General features: G+C 45.3%; 1 protein-coding gene across 2 annotated transcripts in view; it reads right to left on the bottom strand.

Annotated features, from left to right (window-relative positions):
- The window catches only part of GDPD5 (glycerophosphodiester phosphodiesterase domain containing 5), a 158,423-nt gene that overhangs the window by 40,393 nt on the left and 103,423 nt on the right, over positions 1 to 14,607 (bottom strand). For both annotated transcript variants that reach the window (XM_065745754.1, XM_065745755.1), the window contains exon 3: positions 4,269 to 4,372. In XM_065745754.1, coding sequence (XP_065601826.1) covers positions 4,269 to 4,372 — 104 coding nt within the window. The remainder of the gene's footprint in view (positions 1 to 4,268; positions 4,373 to 14,607) is intronic.

Raw genomic sequence — 14,607 nt, 5'->3', positions numbered from 1 at the left:
GTCATTAAAGCACTTTACAGCAAAGCCACAGCAGGGCACAAGACTGACCCAGTCAAGTTCCTCCTCCAGCCTAGAAGACAGTCCAGAAATGCAGGAAATACAGCCCCAGGGAGCAGCATGCTCCTAAACAAAGATACCTCCTCTTCTCCATCCCAACCTGGAAGCTGCAATCACCAACAGCATTTCTGCTTTTGAAAATTCCCCCACTGTTGATCACACAGCCAGAGCACGTGCACACTTTATTCTGTGCCACCCCAGTCATGCACCTGCCCGAAACACTGCTTCTGTCAGACCCCCACAGGACCCCCTTCACCTCCCACATAACCATCCAGGAAGGCGAAGCAGCAAAGACAGAGCCCAGAGATCACCCAGAGCAGGAGCTGACCAAGTTGAAACCAACACTGTAGGAACCAGTTGAAAAAAGAAGAAAAAAACCCAAACCAATATACCCAGATCTGCCATGCAGACAGGACCTTCAGTCTTTTCCTGAACTAGAGTGTTTAAGACAAGAGACTCAGACACAGAGCTTCTCGACATTTGAGTGAGGCTCGGAGGAAGGAGGCAGAAAAACACTTTTAAAAGAGCAGACGCATGAATCACCGAATCACTAAGGTTGGAACAGACCTCTAAGAACATCTAGCCCAACCATCCACTCATCACCACCACTGCCCATTAAAACATGTCCCTAAGTACCCCATCTCCGTGGTTCTTGACCGCCTGCAGGGACAGTGACTCCTCCACTTCCCTGGGCAGCCAGGAGGAGTAAAAAATGCTTTAAAAAAATCACGTTATTGGATGCTTTTGCATGTTGTTCTTGAACCAACATCTTTTGCTCCAGCAGGCAAAGCACTCACAGGGCCCACAGAGCCATCTCCTGCACCAACGCTGTCTATGGCCACCGTACGTTCAATCAAAACAAGCCTGCTCTCCCCAGGAGCAGGCCCCAACACACCCAGGTCTCACTACACCACAAGAGAGGCAGCTAAAATCCTAGAATAATTCTTGCAACTTCAAGTCAGATCTAAATTAAAACTTTTCCCAGTGAATTTTTGAAAAACAAAAACAAAAACACATCACTATATTGGCTTTATCATTGGGGTTATCAACCTCCTTGATGGTACAGAAAGAACAGGATGGCTATAGGGTGGATGACAGAGCAGTCCTTGCTCACACAAGTACAGCAGAAACGCAAGACCTGGAGCAGCACTTGGCTGCCATGACCTCCAGAAGAAGAAAACAAAAAGAGGGTTTCTCTGAATTCTTTGCTCACAGCATCACTAGCTCCTTCCTTGGCACAGCTTCTGTACATTCAGGATTTTGCTCTGATGCTTCTTCAAAGTGACCTTCTGGATTTCATTTTAAAGCAGTAATTTGCACATCAAGTACAGTTCCCATGGTAGTTACGAACCAGATGAGACTTCTCTAGAATGAAGGAAGAAGAAAAAAGAAATTGCCCTTCTCCAGAGGAAATGCAACCAGGTTTGCTAAACACAGCACCCATTAAGCAAGATGAAGCTTTTTGTTACAGTACGTAGCTTTGACAAGCACAAATCTGAAGAAAAATGCAACTAAAAGTGGATATGAAAAAGGAAAACACAGCAAAAAATTAACAAATACGTACTTCACATTTCAGAGGCACAAAGCCCTTTCATCGACAGCTCCCTCATTGCACATGCAGTGCAGCAAACCTTGCAGGGAAAGGTTAAAAGCCTGCTGCAAAATATGACAGGCTATAATTTTACCTTGTCTACCCAAAGCCCAGTTCAATCCCAGAACAGTCCCTCAAGTCATTACAAGACAGAAGGCCAAATCCACACATTTACATAGGCAAACCCCACCACTGCTGCAATTCAGTTTATACATAGGCAGGTGCAGCCACTGCAGAACCCTGACCACACTGCTTCAGCTGCAGGCAGACTTTGCTGTGGTCATCTGTGGGCTTCTGCTGACTCTTAATTCATGCACCTCTGCTGCTCAGAGGCATCTAGCAATGCCCTGCACGTCTCGGTTAAGAAAACAAAGAACATTTTCAGAAATTCAGATTTCAAGTGTTATTTTGCCCAAATGAATGCAGAGGAGGAAGAGTTCTGGCCATTGATGATTCACTATGAGAAAGGGGCTGAGGATGCTGGTGGCACACTGAGAAGGACCTGGGTGCTATGGAGAACACAGGGTTGTGGAGAACCTCCACTGTGAATAAGTCAGACCACACACAGGGCTCCATGAGGAGGCACGTGATCAGCAGACCAAGGAAGATGTTCTTTGATCAACCTGATCTCCTTCCATGATCCACTGACCCACCTGGGGGATGAAGGAAAGGCTGCTGATGTGGTCTACCCAGACTTCAGCAAAGCCTCTGGCACTGTCTCCCATACTATTCCCCTGGAGAAGCCACAGCCCATGGCTTAGGCAGGTACGCTCTTTGCTGGGTAAAGAAATGGGTGAGCACTGGGCCCAGAGAGTGGTGGTGAATGGAGTCACATCCAGATGGTGTCCAGTCACAGTGGGGTCACAGACCCCAGGGGTTGGTACTGGGGTCTGTCCTGTTCAATACCTCTACTGATGACCTGGATGAGGGGATTGAGTGCACTCTCAGCACGTTTTCAGATGACACCAAGCTGGGGGGAGGTGTTGATTTGCCTGGGAATAGAAAGGCTCTCCAGAGGGATTGGTGCACTGCCCCAAATGCCAGCAGCCATACTGCATCCAGGCAGCAACAGACTCGCAGCTCTGCTGGGATTGAAATGATGCTTCCACCTCAGCTGACTGAGGTCTTTTCTCTAATTACCATTATGGTTTAATGAAACCCACACAGCTGTACTGGAAGGGAAGAGGGAAGGCTTGACCCAAACAGACCCCATAGAAACTCTTTCCTCTCTCTCTGGAACCACCATGGCTCTAATTATAACCTTGCCTCATGTCACCATCCTCCCCTCCCAGCCTTTCACAGCATTTCAGGTTATTGTTGAGAAACCCTGCTGTTCTCCACAACCTCTGGTGCCAGTGCAGGGAGGTTGTGGAGAACAGCCAGTACCAACCTGTCCTCAACACCGAATGGCAAAGCTGGAACAGACAGATGTAGCCCTGCTATTTTGCACCCAGAGAAGCTCCTCTGTGCCTAAGAGGGTTTGCTTTTCCACTGCTGACAATCCAGCAGTGCCTTCAGCCCCACGTGCTCTGCAGTGGGTCACACAGTAAGGAGTTTTGGTCTGCAGGTGACGTGTGTACATTACCAAACACCCCAAACCTCCTCCCATTCTGAAACACAAACTAATACAAAACCAAAAAGATCTTTGCAGCACCACAGCTGCAATATTCACAACGTTCCCAGGGCTTTTTTATTTTTATTTTTTGCAGCTCTTTTCCAACTTTGGGCTATGATAGATTTGCCTTTGCACTGCAGTAGACCAGGAATACTCACGTCCTGCTCTGAAGATGTAACCTGAAAGAGCGAAGAAGTGCAAAATAGCCTTACAAGTGAAGAAATCATCAAGCATTTCCTTTATGCTCCTGTTTTAAACAACAAGAGTGGTAGTGATGGGTTTCAGTTCTCAGTGTGAGTCTTGAGTCAAACAAGAAAAGCACGCTCTGCTGGGAGGAGACAGCTCACAACATTAAGTTAGTAAACACTCTCCCGCACGCAGCCTCCGAAGCAGGCAGCTTATTTAAGAAATAAATAAAATAAAAAGTTTTCAAACTCTGTTTAAATATTATTTTTGACAAGAAGATGTTGTCAAAGCAGTTTGGTTAAGGCAAAGCCCAAGGTATCGTAAAGATGGTTTAGGATGCTGCTGGGATGGTAAGAGGGAGGATGGCTTCCAGCACTGGGGGAGCTGGCAATACCCCAAACTGCCCAGCACATCCCAGTGGAAAGCTTGTTTACAGCTTCTTCCAGCACTGTAAAATTTTCCACACCCTTTTCTGCCTCAGGCTGAATGCTTTTTCAATTGGATTTTTGCAGAAAGTTTCAGCTAGATTGCTCAGCGCTTCCGAAAACAGCCAGCCAGGGAAACAAACAAATGAAAACAAAAGGCTTCTAGACAACTTCACCTCCACTTTGTGCTCTCAAGCTGTTTACAAGGCAGTACACCTGCCCCAAGCTCTGTTACAGCAGAGAAAAGGAGATGGGAGATGCCATCAATGCAGACAGGCTGGAGTGCTCAGCCTCACTCCCCATTTACTGCCATTAACGAGTCCTTCAGAAGGACCTAAATGCATCCAACCTGGTTCCAAGCAGCTCTTGGAGGTGCACAGTGGGCACAACTCACCAGTTGATCTCATTGTAGTCATTGTGAACTTCCCACCAGAAGTAAAACCAGACCAGAGTCAGGAAGAAGGATGAGGTGAGGATCAGGAACCAGAGGCGCTCCCACTGTGGACAGAAAGAGAAATCACATTAATACTATCGCATCATCCTGTCCCCATCTTCCCTAGAGGCTGTAGAGGTTGGATGGAGAAAGCAGACATCTCCAAGGGTGAGATGTTAGTCGTATCAGTGTGATCCTGGCTTCAAGAAGCTTTTGGGTTACTTCTAAGTTATGAACCTTGTGGGTCAAATGCTTGATACAACAGCCCTGAAAGCCTCAAGTTCAGATCTCACTCCTTCCACTCATTTCAACAGAAACCCAGCTAGGTGGGAGATCACAGAATCATGATCCAACCCAACCCCAGTCCACCCCCACCATGCCCGCTGACCATGTCTCTCAAAGTCATATCTCCACAGTTTGAAACCACCTCTGAAGACGATGACCCCCTCACCTCCCTGGGCAGCCCATGCCAATGCCAGATCACTCTTGCAGAGAAGAAATTGTTCCTAATAGCCAATGTGTAACTCCCCTGGCAAAACTTAAGGCAACCCTTGTCTCCAGCTCTCGGGACAGGTGGAATTTCTGGGCACAGAGCTCTTTTTTGTTGTATGGTTGAGGTTGGGTGCTTTTGGCTTACGAGGCAACTGCTTAATCAACCTTTCCATCCATGTTTGAGAGATGCGACACAACATCTTACTCTGCCATCAGTTCAGTGTAAATAAATGAACAATTACCACAGGGCAAGGCCTCACACAGGAAGTTGGGGAATATACTGCTATAAAACATACGGACCTCTCCTCTCCTTCCCCCATGGCACTCCTGTAGATCCTGTAGAGCCAAACCACTCAACCACAGTATTTATTCTCACCCCCACCACTAAGTCTTTAGCAAATAACACAGTAGAAGAGGCCACACCCGCACCAGATGAAAGCCATCTGGATCAGTGTTCAGTTTTGATGAATGTTTCAAGTAATAACCACCACCACTCCACAAAATAATAAAAATAATCCCCCCAAAAGCTCTTCAGTGCCCTCACTTCAAAGGCATGGGTCAAATCCTAAGCCGTAAGGACATCCATGGAGAGAACTACTCCAAGAAAACTGTCTCTAACCAACACCATTTCCATATTTCCCTTGTTAATTTTACTCCACAGGCGTTAAATAGTCCACATTTCTGCTTCATTTTGTTCAGAACAAGACACTGAAATAAATTAGGTGTGGAAAGCATTCAAATGAATCTTCTCTTCCCACAGCGAGCAAGAAGGGATGAAAATTGAAGTCTATGAGCAACACTACTACTATAATTTCCTTCCAAGTCCTGAGCACACCGTTAATCTCTTTTGAAAATGCCCTTTTCTCTAGTGAACTGTCTCATGGCTTTTCAATTATGCAGAAGTATCTAACCAGTATAAACAGTGCTTTGGTGATATATAAGCAACTCTCTTATTCTCTGCTTTCTCTTTCCATCTTCTAGGTGGAAACTATTCACTTGACTGCGTGTTGGCTGCCTTACCTCCCATCAACCTGGATATCAGCATTTGATACTGCTCTCCCTTGTACGCTTCGTCTTATAAAAAGTGACCAAAAAAAGAAAGAAAGAAGGGATTGAAATTATGCAATTTTTGCTGTGCCTATATATATAATGTGTGTATATACATGTGTGTGTGTTTACTGCTAGAAATCCCTAATTACTGGCTGGTATTATGGTTCAAACTTTTCCTCAACTCATCTCAAGTTTAGTATCCAACTTCTACCAAACCTCAGTGCTACTTCCACCAGAGGCTTTGCATCTCAGGAATAAATGGGACAAAGGGGATCGGAATGAGGAGTGTACATATTTCTACTGCACAACTGCTAAGAACAATCAAACTCATGCGGCCAAATTGCTCTGCCATGAGCTTAGAGCCTATCCACTCCCCACACTTCACACACACATCTGTATGGGGCTCCTAAAAGAAAAATATGGAAATTGGAATGGGGGTTTCCACACCAAACAGCCCACTTTTGGTGGCAGCCTCAGTGCTTTAGTCAGGCCAGGTGTCCACCCACCTTCCCTGGCCCAAAAAGCAGCAGTGAGGCTGCAGGATATGAACCACCTCCATAGGCCTTGGCACAGCTGAACCAAACCTCAGAAGTTTGGGATTAAAATTAATTCATGCAACTTTTGGGTTCTGTAAATACACAAACCAAAACCCATTCACACCTCCACTCCATCCTACCAGAACTCTCCAGGAAGAAGTAATCCCTTACCCTTTCTTTTTTTCTCATTTCCTCTATAGTTTGCTGCTATGTCTTCCTCCCCATCTTGGTCTAGCACCTCCTTGTACTTACCAGCAATGCAGTTGAATCAGTTACTTAGACAGGCTTCCTATGGCAAGTGAGTTTTAAAGCATCTCAAGTGCTGAGAACTCAATCACAGGAGTCTAAAAATACTGCCAAAATAACAGTCATAATTTTTCTTTAAAAAATCTGATTGCTCTACAAGCTACTATACGTTTTGACAAAAATATGAGTGAAGGTTAGAAAGTAATCCTTGATTTTGGACCAACATTACTTCCAAAAAATTCATTCACAGGATAACTTTGGTCAATATTTATGCACCGAATGACACTGCTTTTGGTAAACAAGCCAAGGAAAACATTGTGGAGTGGATGACTTTTCATACATGCATTCACTAATCCCTAAATGCTATTTTGGGTCTATCCCACGAGACACACCTGCCAGATGCATGTGCCTGGCTAACTTTGTGAAAGACCCAATGGATTCTTCACAAGTTGGAATACTCCAGTGAGTTAAAATGCAGAAGCTTTCAGAAGAACAAGGAACATCTCCCCAGCACCACTGAGACGTCTGACAGCAACTGAACCAGAGCAAGCCCCATCTACATGCACAGCTTATTAGATATAGTTTGGGTCCTGAGCAACCTCCATCCAACAGTCCCTCATCCAAAGAGGGACAAGTTCCTATTTCACAAGCTCCCACATGCTTTGTAGCAGAGTGAAATCTGCCATGTGCAGCAGCCTCCAACATCTACTGCCAAAAATAAAGGACTTAGGAGCACGTCTCCGCAATCACTCAATCACAGCCATAAGTAGGCAGAGGAAACGGTGCCAACTCGCTTACAGAAGTTCAAGCAGAACCAACAGAAAGTTGAAAGGTGCTTGAAAAAGTAAAGAAGTCCACGTTTTCAGCTCTGTGAGACTACAAAAGTTCTGACATTTTTGGCAGTTCTTGTAGAAAACCCATTTTCTTCCTCTCTCTGTCCCCTTAGGTTTCTTTCTTTCTCCTCCCACTGGGATAAAATGAGTGTGCTTGCTGGTTCTTAATCACCAAGCTTAACCATGCTTATCTCACACAGCATTCAAGATTGTCCTGCAGAAGAACCTAAAGCACATTTGCATCAGCAACTTAATCCCCATCCAGGTTTTTTTTATGGTACAGAAGGGCTCTGCCAGAAGCAGAAGATGCCCCACGAGTGAAGCCAGTGCTCCTTAACCACAAACACACACCTGATTCACAGGATGAGACCACAGCAAGCCCTACGTGACCTCATCACCCAAAGGCTTTGGTCATGGGCAGTAGAACTCAGGACCACGCCTGCTGCTAGTGCTGATATGGCCACTGCATCTCACGGAATGGCACAAAACAGGATTAGTCTCATTACACCAACATTTAATGTTAAAGAGAAGCAATACATGAAGAGTCACCACCCTCCTCCAGCAAAGAAGATGGATGTACCACGAGCTCAGTTACGACAAAATCAGCCAACAGATGCCTGGGGTAAGCCAGGCACATCCAGCAACACGGCCACAGCCCCAAGGGTGGAGAACCTCATTGAAAATGGATTTGAAGAAAGGATATTTGAAATACTAGACAGCTTTTCATCCAGGTGAGAGCACAGCCAACTCCAAAGCGAGCATGATGACAAAACGGAACAAATCAAAGGAAATTGCCCTGTAATGCCAAACTGTGATTCATTTGTGAAGCTGGCTTGTGTGCCTCACCTGTTCCTGGGCTGTGAGTTTTGGCCGAAATGGTTCACATGAGGCAGCACGGGTAGTTTCTCCAATTTGGGGTTAGTTTTGTGTAAGCAAAACAGGCTCTTTTGCTCACCCCGCCACACGAGGAGGTTGCAGCATTATTTACCACCTGCCACCAGTGGAGCGGGAAAGCAGATAGGCTGAGGAAGATTATTTTTATTTCCTACAAGATCTGTAGGAGGCTATATGAAATTCATCTGCACACAGAATCCCACCTATCCCTCCTACAGGGATCACTTAATTTAGTCAAGCTTGCTATATTAGAACCCATTAATTTTTACCCATTTTTACAGTCTAATTGTACTCACTCTGGAAGACATCATACAACCACAGAACATCCCGAGTTGGAAGAGACCCTAAGGATCGTTGAGTCCATTCCTCACATTTGTCAAACAGCAAATCCATTTATTATCACTATTATTTCTATTTATTTTGCCTTTTTCTTTTCTTAATGTAGTCCCTTTAGAGGATATTGCCCTGGCTACAACTAGAAAGTGATCCTTTTCCAAAACCAGCCATGTGCAGAGCTGATGCCCTTTTGTTTTCCACAGCTATTCCCTGAAGAATTACTGGATGGACATCTTTCAGTGTTGTGCTGTTCTCAAGATGAAAAAACAGTGCTCATTTGGTAATTTACTTGAGGAATCCTTATTGAGCCCCTAGATCACCAAATTGGGCACTGTCTTCCCCAGATCAGCACAGCATTGTGATCATAGTGGGGTGTTGATTTGGACTCGGTACAGAAGAGGAAAATGTAAAATCTCCAAGTCAAGATTGCTCGGGGTGATCAGATGTGATGTTCATTGACACGTTTCCCTCTTCTTTGAGTGGATATATATATATATATATATATATATTTAAATTAAGCTGAATCCATCTGAAAGTGACTCATCATAGAATCATAGAATCACCAAGGTTGGAAAAGACCTCAAATGTCCCTGTCTGGGACACAGAGGCAAAATAACATGTTGTGAGACTGCATCAACTTTTATACTGACTCCCAAATGCATTCCTGAAGCTCACCAAAATGCTGTGCAATGCTCAAACAAGAGCTAAGCTGTTCCCCGTTCCCTTTCCTTTGCATTCAGCTGGAGGAAGACATTGCATTTTCAGAAGGGTCAGTACGGTGCTGACTTTAGGTTTGTCCTGCTAAAGCCAACAGAAGCCCAGCCTGCAGCCAGCTGATTCACAGTTGGCTTATGGATGAAGTCGAGCATAAACACTTTGCTTCACTGAAGTATTTGGAGTCCCCGCAGCCAACACTGAGCCTGCAGCGGGTGCCAGAAATCTCTGTCAGCTCATCCCGTGCAAACAGCATGACCTCATGTCCTTGAGATGTGCCCACACCCCCTGGCATCGGGACAGAACTGCAAGAGCAAACCCACCACCTCCAGTTGGCAACCAGAATCAACAGGGCTTCAGAATGGACTGGAAGAAGAGAAGCCAGCTTTGAACTGGGAGCAGGTGAGAGGAAATGCTGGTGCCAGACGGATTAAAGGGCTCCATTCCTCCACGAGCAGCTCATAGCAAACAACCCTTCAGCAATCCATCAGTCAGCGTGGGTGAAGCTGGGTCCCTTCCATTTGCATGTATGTCCCTGGGAGCCTTTTGGGGAAGGCAGTTGGATGCCATTGCCGTGATGGCACTGGGACCTTGCCCCATGACGTAGGGGTAAGGTTGTGGGTTTTCTTTAAAAGGCCTTGAGCCAGAAAAACATTAACAACTTTACGCTGAAGCACCGCTGAGACCAACAGAGGAAAAACTCTGCCACAAAACCACACGTTGTTGAGTCCAACAATTGCACCACGTGCGGTACCGTGCGTTTCTTTTTCATGCAGCACCATGAAAACCTGTAGCTGAAAACGGGGCTGAAAGCAAGGCAAGGATAAACCTGTGTTCCAGCAGAAGTGCGTGGGATCTGCAGGTGCTTTGTTCTTCTAACAAAACTCAATAAAGCAAAAAGATGGTTCTTCGAAAGCAGGGCTCCAACAGCAAAACGTGAAAGAAAAATAAAAACCAAAGTAGCTACTGATTCACATCAGATGTAAAACTCCTTTACACTGGAGGGCCTTGAATCAAGGAAGATCATCGCTAACATTTACAAAACGAAGCCAAACACATAAACCACAGAGAGCAAGAAAAGCCCTTTGACATAGATGGCTACAAGGATTACCTGCCCATGGCTTGGACAGGTACACTCTTGGTGGGTAAGGAACTGGCTGGAGAGCTGGGCCCAGAAAGTGGTGGTGAATGGAGTTAAATCCAGCTGGTGACCAGACACAGGTGGTGTTCCCCAGGGGTTGGTACTGAGCCCTGTCCTCTTCAGTATCTTTATTGATGACCTGGACGAGGGCACTGAGTGCACCCTCAGTACGTTTGCAGATGACACCAAGTTGGCTGGAAGTGTCCACCTGCTTGGGGGTAGCGAGGCCCTACAGAGGGACCTGGACAGGCTGGATCACTGGGCTGAAGCCGATGGGATGAGGTTCAACAAGACCAAGTACCGGGTCCTGCACTTTGGCCACAAAAACCCCAGGCAATGCTATAGGAATGGGGCAGAGTGGCTGGAAGAGTGCGTAGAGGAAATAGAACTGGGGGTATTGGTCGATGCTCGACTGAACACGAGCCAGCAGTGTGCCCAGGTGGCCAAAAAGGCCAATGGCATCCTGGCCTGTGTCAGGAATAGTTTGCAGCAGGAACATGGAAGTAATTGTCCCCCTGTACTCAGCTTTGGGGAGGCTGCACCTCGAGTACTGTGTTCAGTTCCGGGCCCCTCACTGCAAGAAATACATTGAGGCCCTGGAGTTTGTTCAAAGAAGGGCAATGAAACTGTGAGGGGTCTGGAGCACAGGACTTTTGAGGAATGGCTGAGGGAGCTGGGATTGTCCTGTCTAGAGAAAAGGAGGCTCAGGGGAGACCTTATTGCCCTCTGCAACAATCTGAAGGGAAGTTGTAGTGAGCTGGAGGTCGGCCTCTTTACCCTTGTAATTAGTGATAGGACGAGAGGGAATGGCTTTAAGTTGCTCCAGGGGAAATTCAGACTGGATGTTAGGAAATACTTCTCCAAAAGAGTGCTCAGGTGCTGGAATGGGCTGCACAGGGAGGTGGTGGAGTCACCGACCCTGGAAGTATTCAAGAAACATTGAGACATGTGGTGAGGAACGTGGTTTAGAGAGAACAATTGGTGATAGCTGGACAGCTGGATGATCTCGTAGGTCTTTTCCAACCTTGGTGATTCTATGATTATATGAAGAACTACCACTTGCCTCCCTGTGCCCTGGCTTTGAACCAACATCTTTTATTGCTAGATTCATTATTTCAGGAAAGCGGATAAATTGAGTTTCCTTTCAATTCTACATTCCTCTCTGCTGTTAATTTATATTTCACACCGCACCAGGAAATCACTCATCATTAAATGCTATTGGCAGAGCTGGCGCCTTCCTTGTCTCATTGCTCCTTTGCTCAGAACTGAGGGTTATTCTGCCAGAGCTGTTCAGAGATCACTTTCCTCTTGTTAAACATGGGCTTTTCAATGTTCTTCTTAAAACAGTTGGCTTTCTGAATCCAAAAACTAAGTGCTCTATGGTGCTGCATTTTGAAAATTCAGTGCAAACCACAGCCATAAAAATATCTCTCACCTCTCCACGTGAGTATTAAGTTACAATAAACACAGTGCACAGGAACCTGTCCAAAAAAAAATCCCTTGGAATGGAAAACTATTTTTTTCTATTTCATGCACTGACAGTATCCGTGTTCCAGTCAGGGGTTTCTGTGACCGGACACCATTTATCTTATTGCTAACAAATATAACCAGCTACTGAAAAATGTGGAAGGAATTCAGACCACACTGAAAAAGCAGTGAGTGTATTTACGTATACCTACCCCAGATAAAAATTATTATTTACGCATATGTGAGGTTATAGCTGTCTCCAGTACAGTCAACCAGAGGTTTCCCCCAAGGAAAAGTTTCAATTAAATGCACTAAATTTGCTGGCTCTCTTTAGGGGGTATACAAAGCACTCTCCTACTTCCACCACACCTACAGCTGGACAATGCCTATACCTCCCCACCATCCTACCCATGGGTCTCTCGCATAGAACAGAATATTTCACCTCCAGCCCCCATGACTGTAGAGGATTTTCGTGGTAACTTTGTGCACAAGGGGTGCTAATCAGCCTCAGCTTTGCCTGCTCTTTCCAGCATCTCTGAAAATGCCACCATCTGAGCCAGGACCTGGAGCTTCTCCCAGCACAGCTCATGCTCCCCAGTGGGAGACAAAGGAGTGATGGGAGGGACTGATCACCTTTGAGAAACACAAATCATCCAACACGAAGAGGCCTCTTGTTCAAGTCACAGTCCCCCTGGGAATTAACCACCTTCCACTCTCGTGCCAGATCCTGCACATTCCAATACCAGAACATGGGAAGTTTTCTGTTCATTTGTTCAAAAAAAAAATCAAATGAGAGCAGGAAGGAGGTTTCTTTCTTCATCAGAAAAAAAAAATCCAATTGTCAAGAACTGAAACCATTCATAGGAGAAGCACCATTTGAAAGCAAATTCTTGTTGAAGGACATCTAAACTTGAGGTTGGAATGTCTGGTCAGAGGAAGCCAAAGATAGACCAGGGCTGCCCCAAACCTGGCAGTGCATCAGATAGGATGTGCACAAGTGGATAGAGAACAATGGTACATGGATCTGAACATACAAAGAAACCAACCTCCTCAACTTTCTTGAGTTCTACTTGTCCAACCATTCTGCTGGAACAATCCAGCTGCAGACTGGGTGATATGGAAAAGTTAACGGGGGGAAAAAATGGAAATCTGGAGGGTGACATGATGTGCTGAAGATAGGGGCAAGGGACAGGAACAGATCTCATCCTCCTCATTTGCATGCAAACTCAACCTTGGAACAGTATTTGTTCAGCTTTGGTTTTCATTACATATTGCAGGTCACATCCACACCCATAGAAAATCATCCCACATCAGTTCTGATCTAGCCAACAGCTATTTTAGATTTCTTGATTGATTTAATGCTCCCTGATCAGACTTGTTTGCTATTCTAACAGTGTGGCCCAGAAGCAACAGGGGTTTCCCAGCATTGACAAGGACACATTAAAAAACAAAAAAACAAACAAACAAAAAAAAAAACCCCAGAACATGCAGAGATTTGACAAGTTACATTAATGCCTGTGTAACTCCACACAGATTGATGTCCACTGACTTCCCTTGGGCTGCTGGGAGGCCTTCTTGAACCCCTCCACGCTTCTCAACCCCACTGTTATCCATCTAACTCCACCTTTCCAACTGCTCCTTCAAAATTCAGGCCTTCACTGGAGAGGAGAACACCTACAAGTTTAAGTGGCAGGCTTTCAGAAGAAGCAAACTATGAAAACCCCAGCACCATGCAACCTGTGGATGAATAATTTCTCCCTGCCATAAGGCATTTTTCATTTTCCCTCTGGAGGCTTTGAACAGCATTCACAGAGACATCCAAGAAAACCAGGTCCTCAAACTTGCTAAAGCATGAAGACCAGAAAAGTCTTTTATTTTCTGGTAGTGCACACCTTACTATGTCCCTGTATATCCACTGGCCCAGGGCTGCACCTGCCTTTAGTAAGAGAATGGGCTTGACTGGAGGATCAAGGCCATACAACCCTAAGTAATTGCTCTCTACCTAAAGAGTAAATACAAGGGCTGACCTCAAATTGGAGCTCCACTATTACTCGAGTGTGTTTCCAGTTCATTAAATTCACTCCCAGATACAATGAAGAGTTTACTAATGAGCCTTCACTACACTGTTTTCTGACATTTTCAAGAATCAATTTCCTGCAGACATTTATCAGTATTAACTTAGAGCAGAAAGGAGGCAAGCTAACATTTATCCAGTAAATACAAAAGAAAAATTAAAGGCATGATTCTTCATTTCCGGATTACCAATTGGAATTTCTTTGCACTAACAAAAGAAAACCTTCTTCAAGCAGGTTATTAAATCATCTCTGAAGATGAAAGATGACTGCATCTCCCATCTGAGCCCATTAGAACCAGGAACTGAGGATTTACAAGAGCAAATATCAGCTGAAGCATTTTGTCAGTGTGTGCAGTGCTTCAGCTCCTGCAGTGTAGTTACAGTTTCATGAATAACTCGTGGTGTATGAATGCACAGTCCTTTCAACAGAACTGTGTACTACAGATGTGAACAGCTTCCCACCCCAGACAACTCTGATTGCATTATTTCTGACTACAGCATCGAAGGCCAAACTCAG

This window comes from Cyrtonyx montezumae, unplaced genomic scaffold, assembly GCF_038088225.1.
Source record: "Cyrtonyx montezumae isolate F1298 unplaced genomic scaffold, pur_monq_1.0 scaffold_37, whole genome shotgun sequence".
NCBI classification, from domain to species: domain Eukaryota; kingdom Metazoa; phylum Chordata; class Aves; order Galliformes; family Odontophoridae; genus Cyrtonyx; species Cyrtonyx montezumae.
The sequence above is the reverse complement of the archived record's forward strand: the minus strand, read 5'-3'. Positions and strand labels throughout refer to the sequence as shown.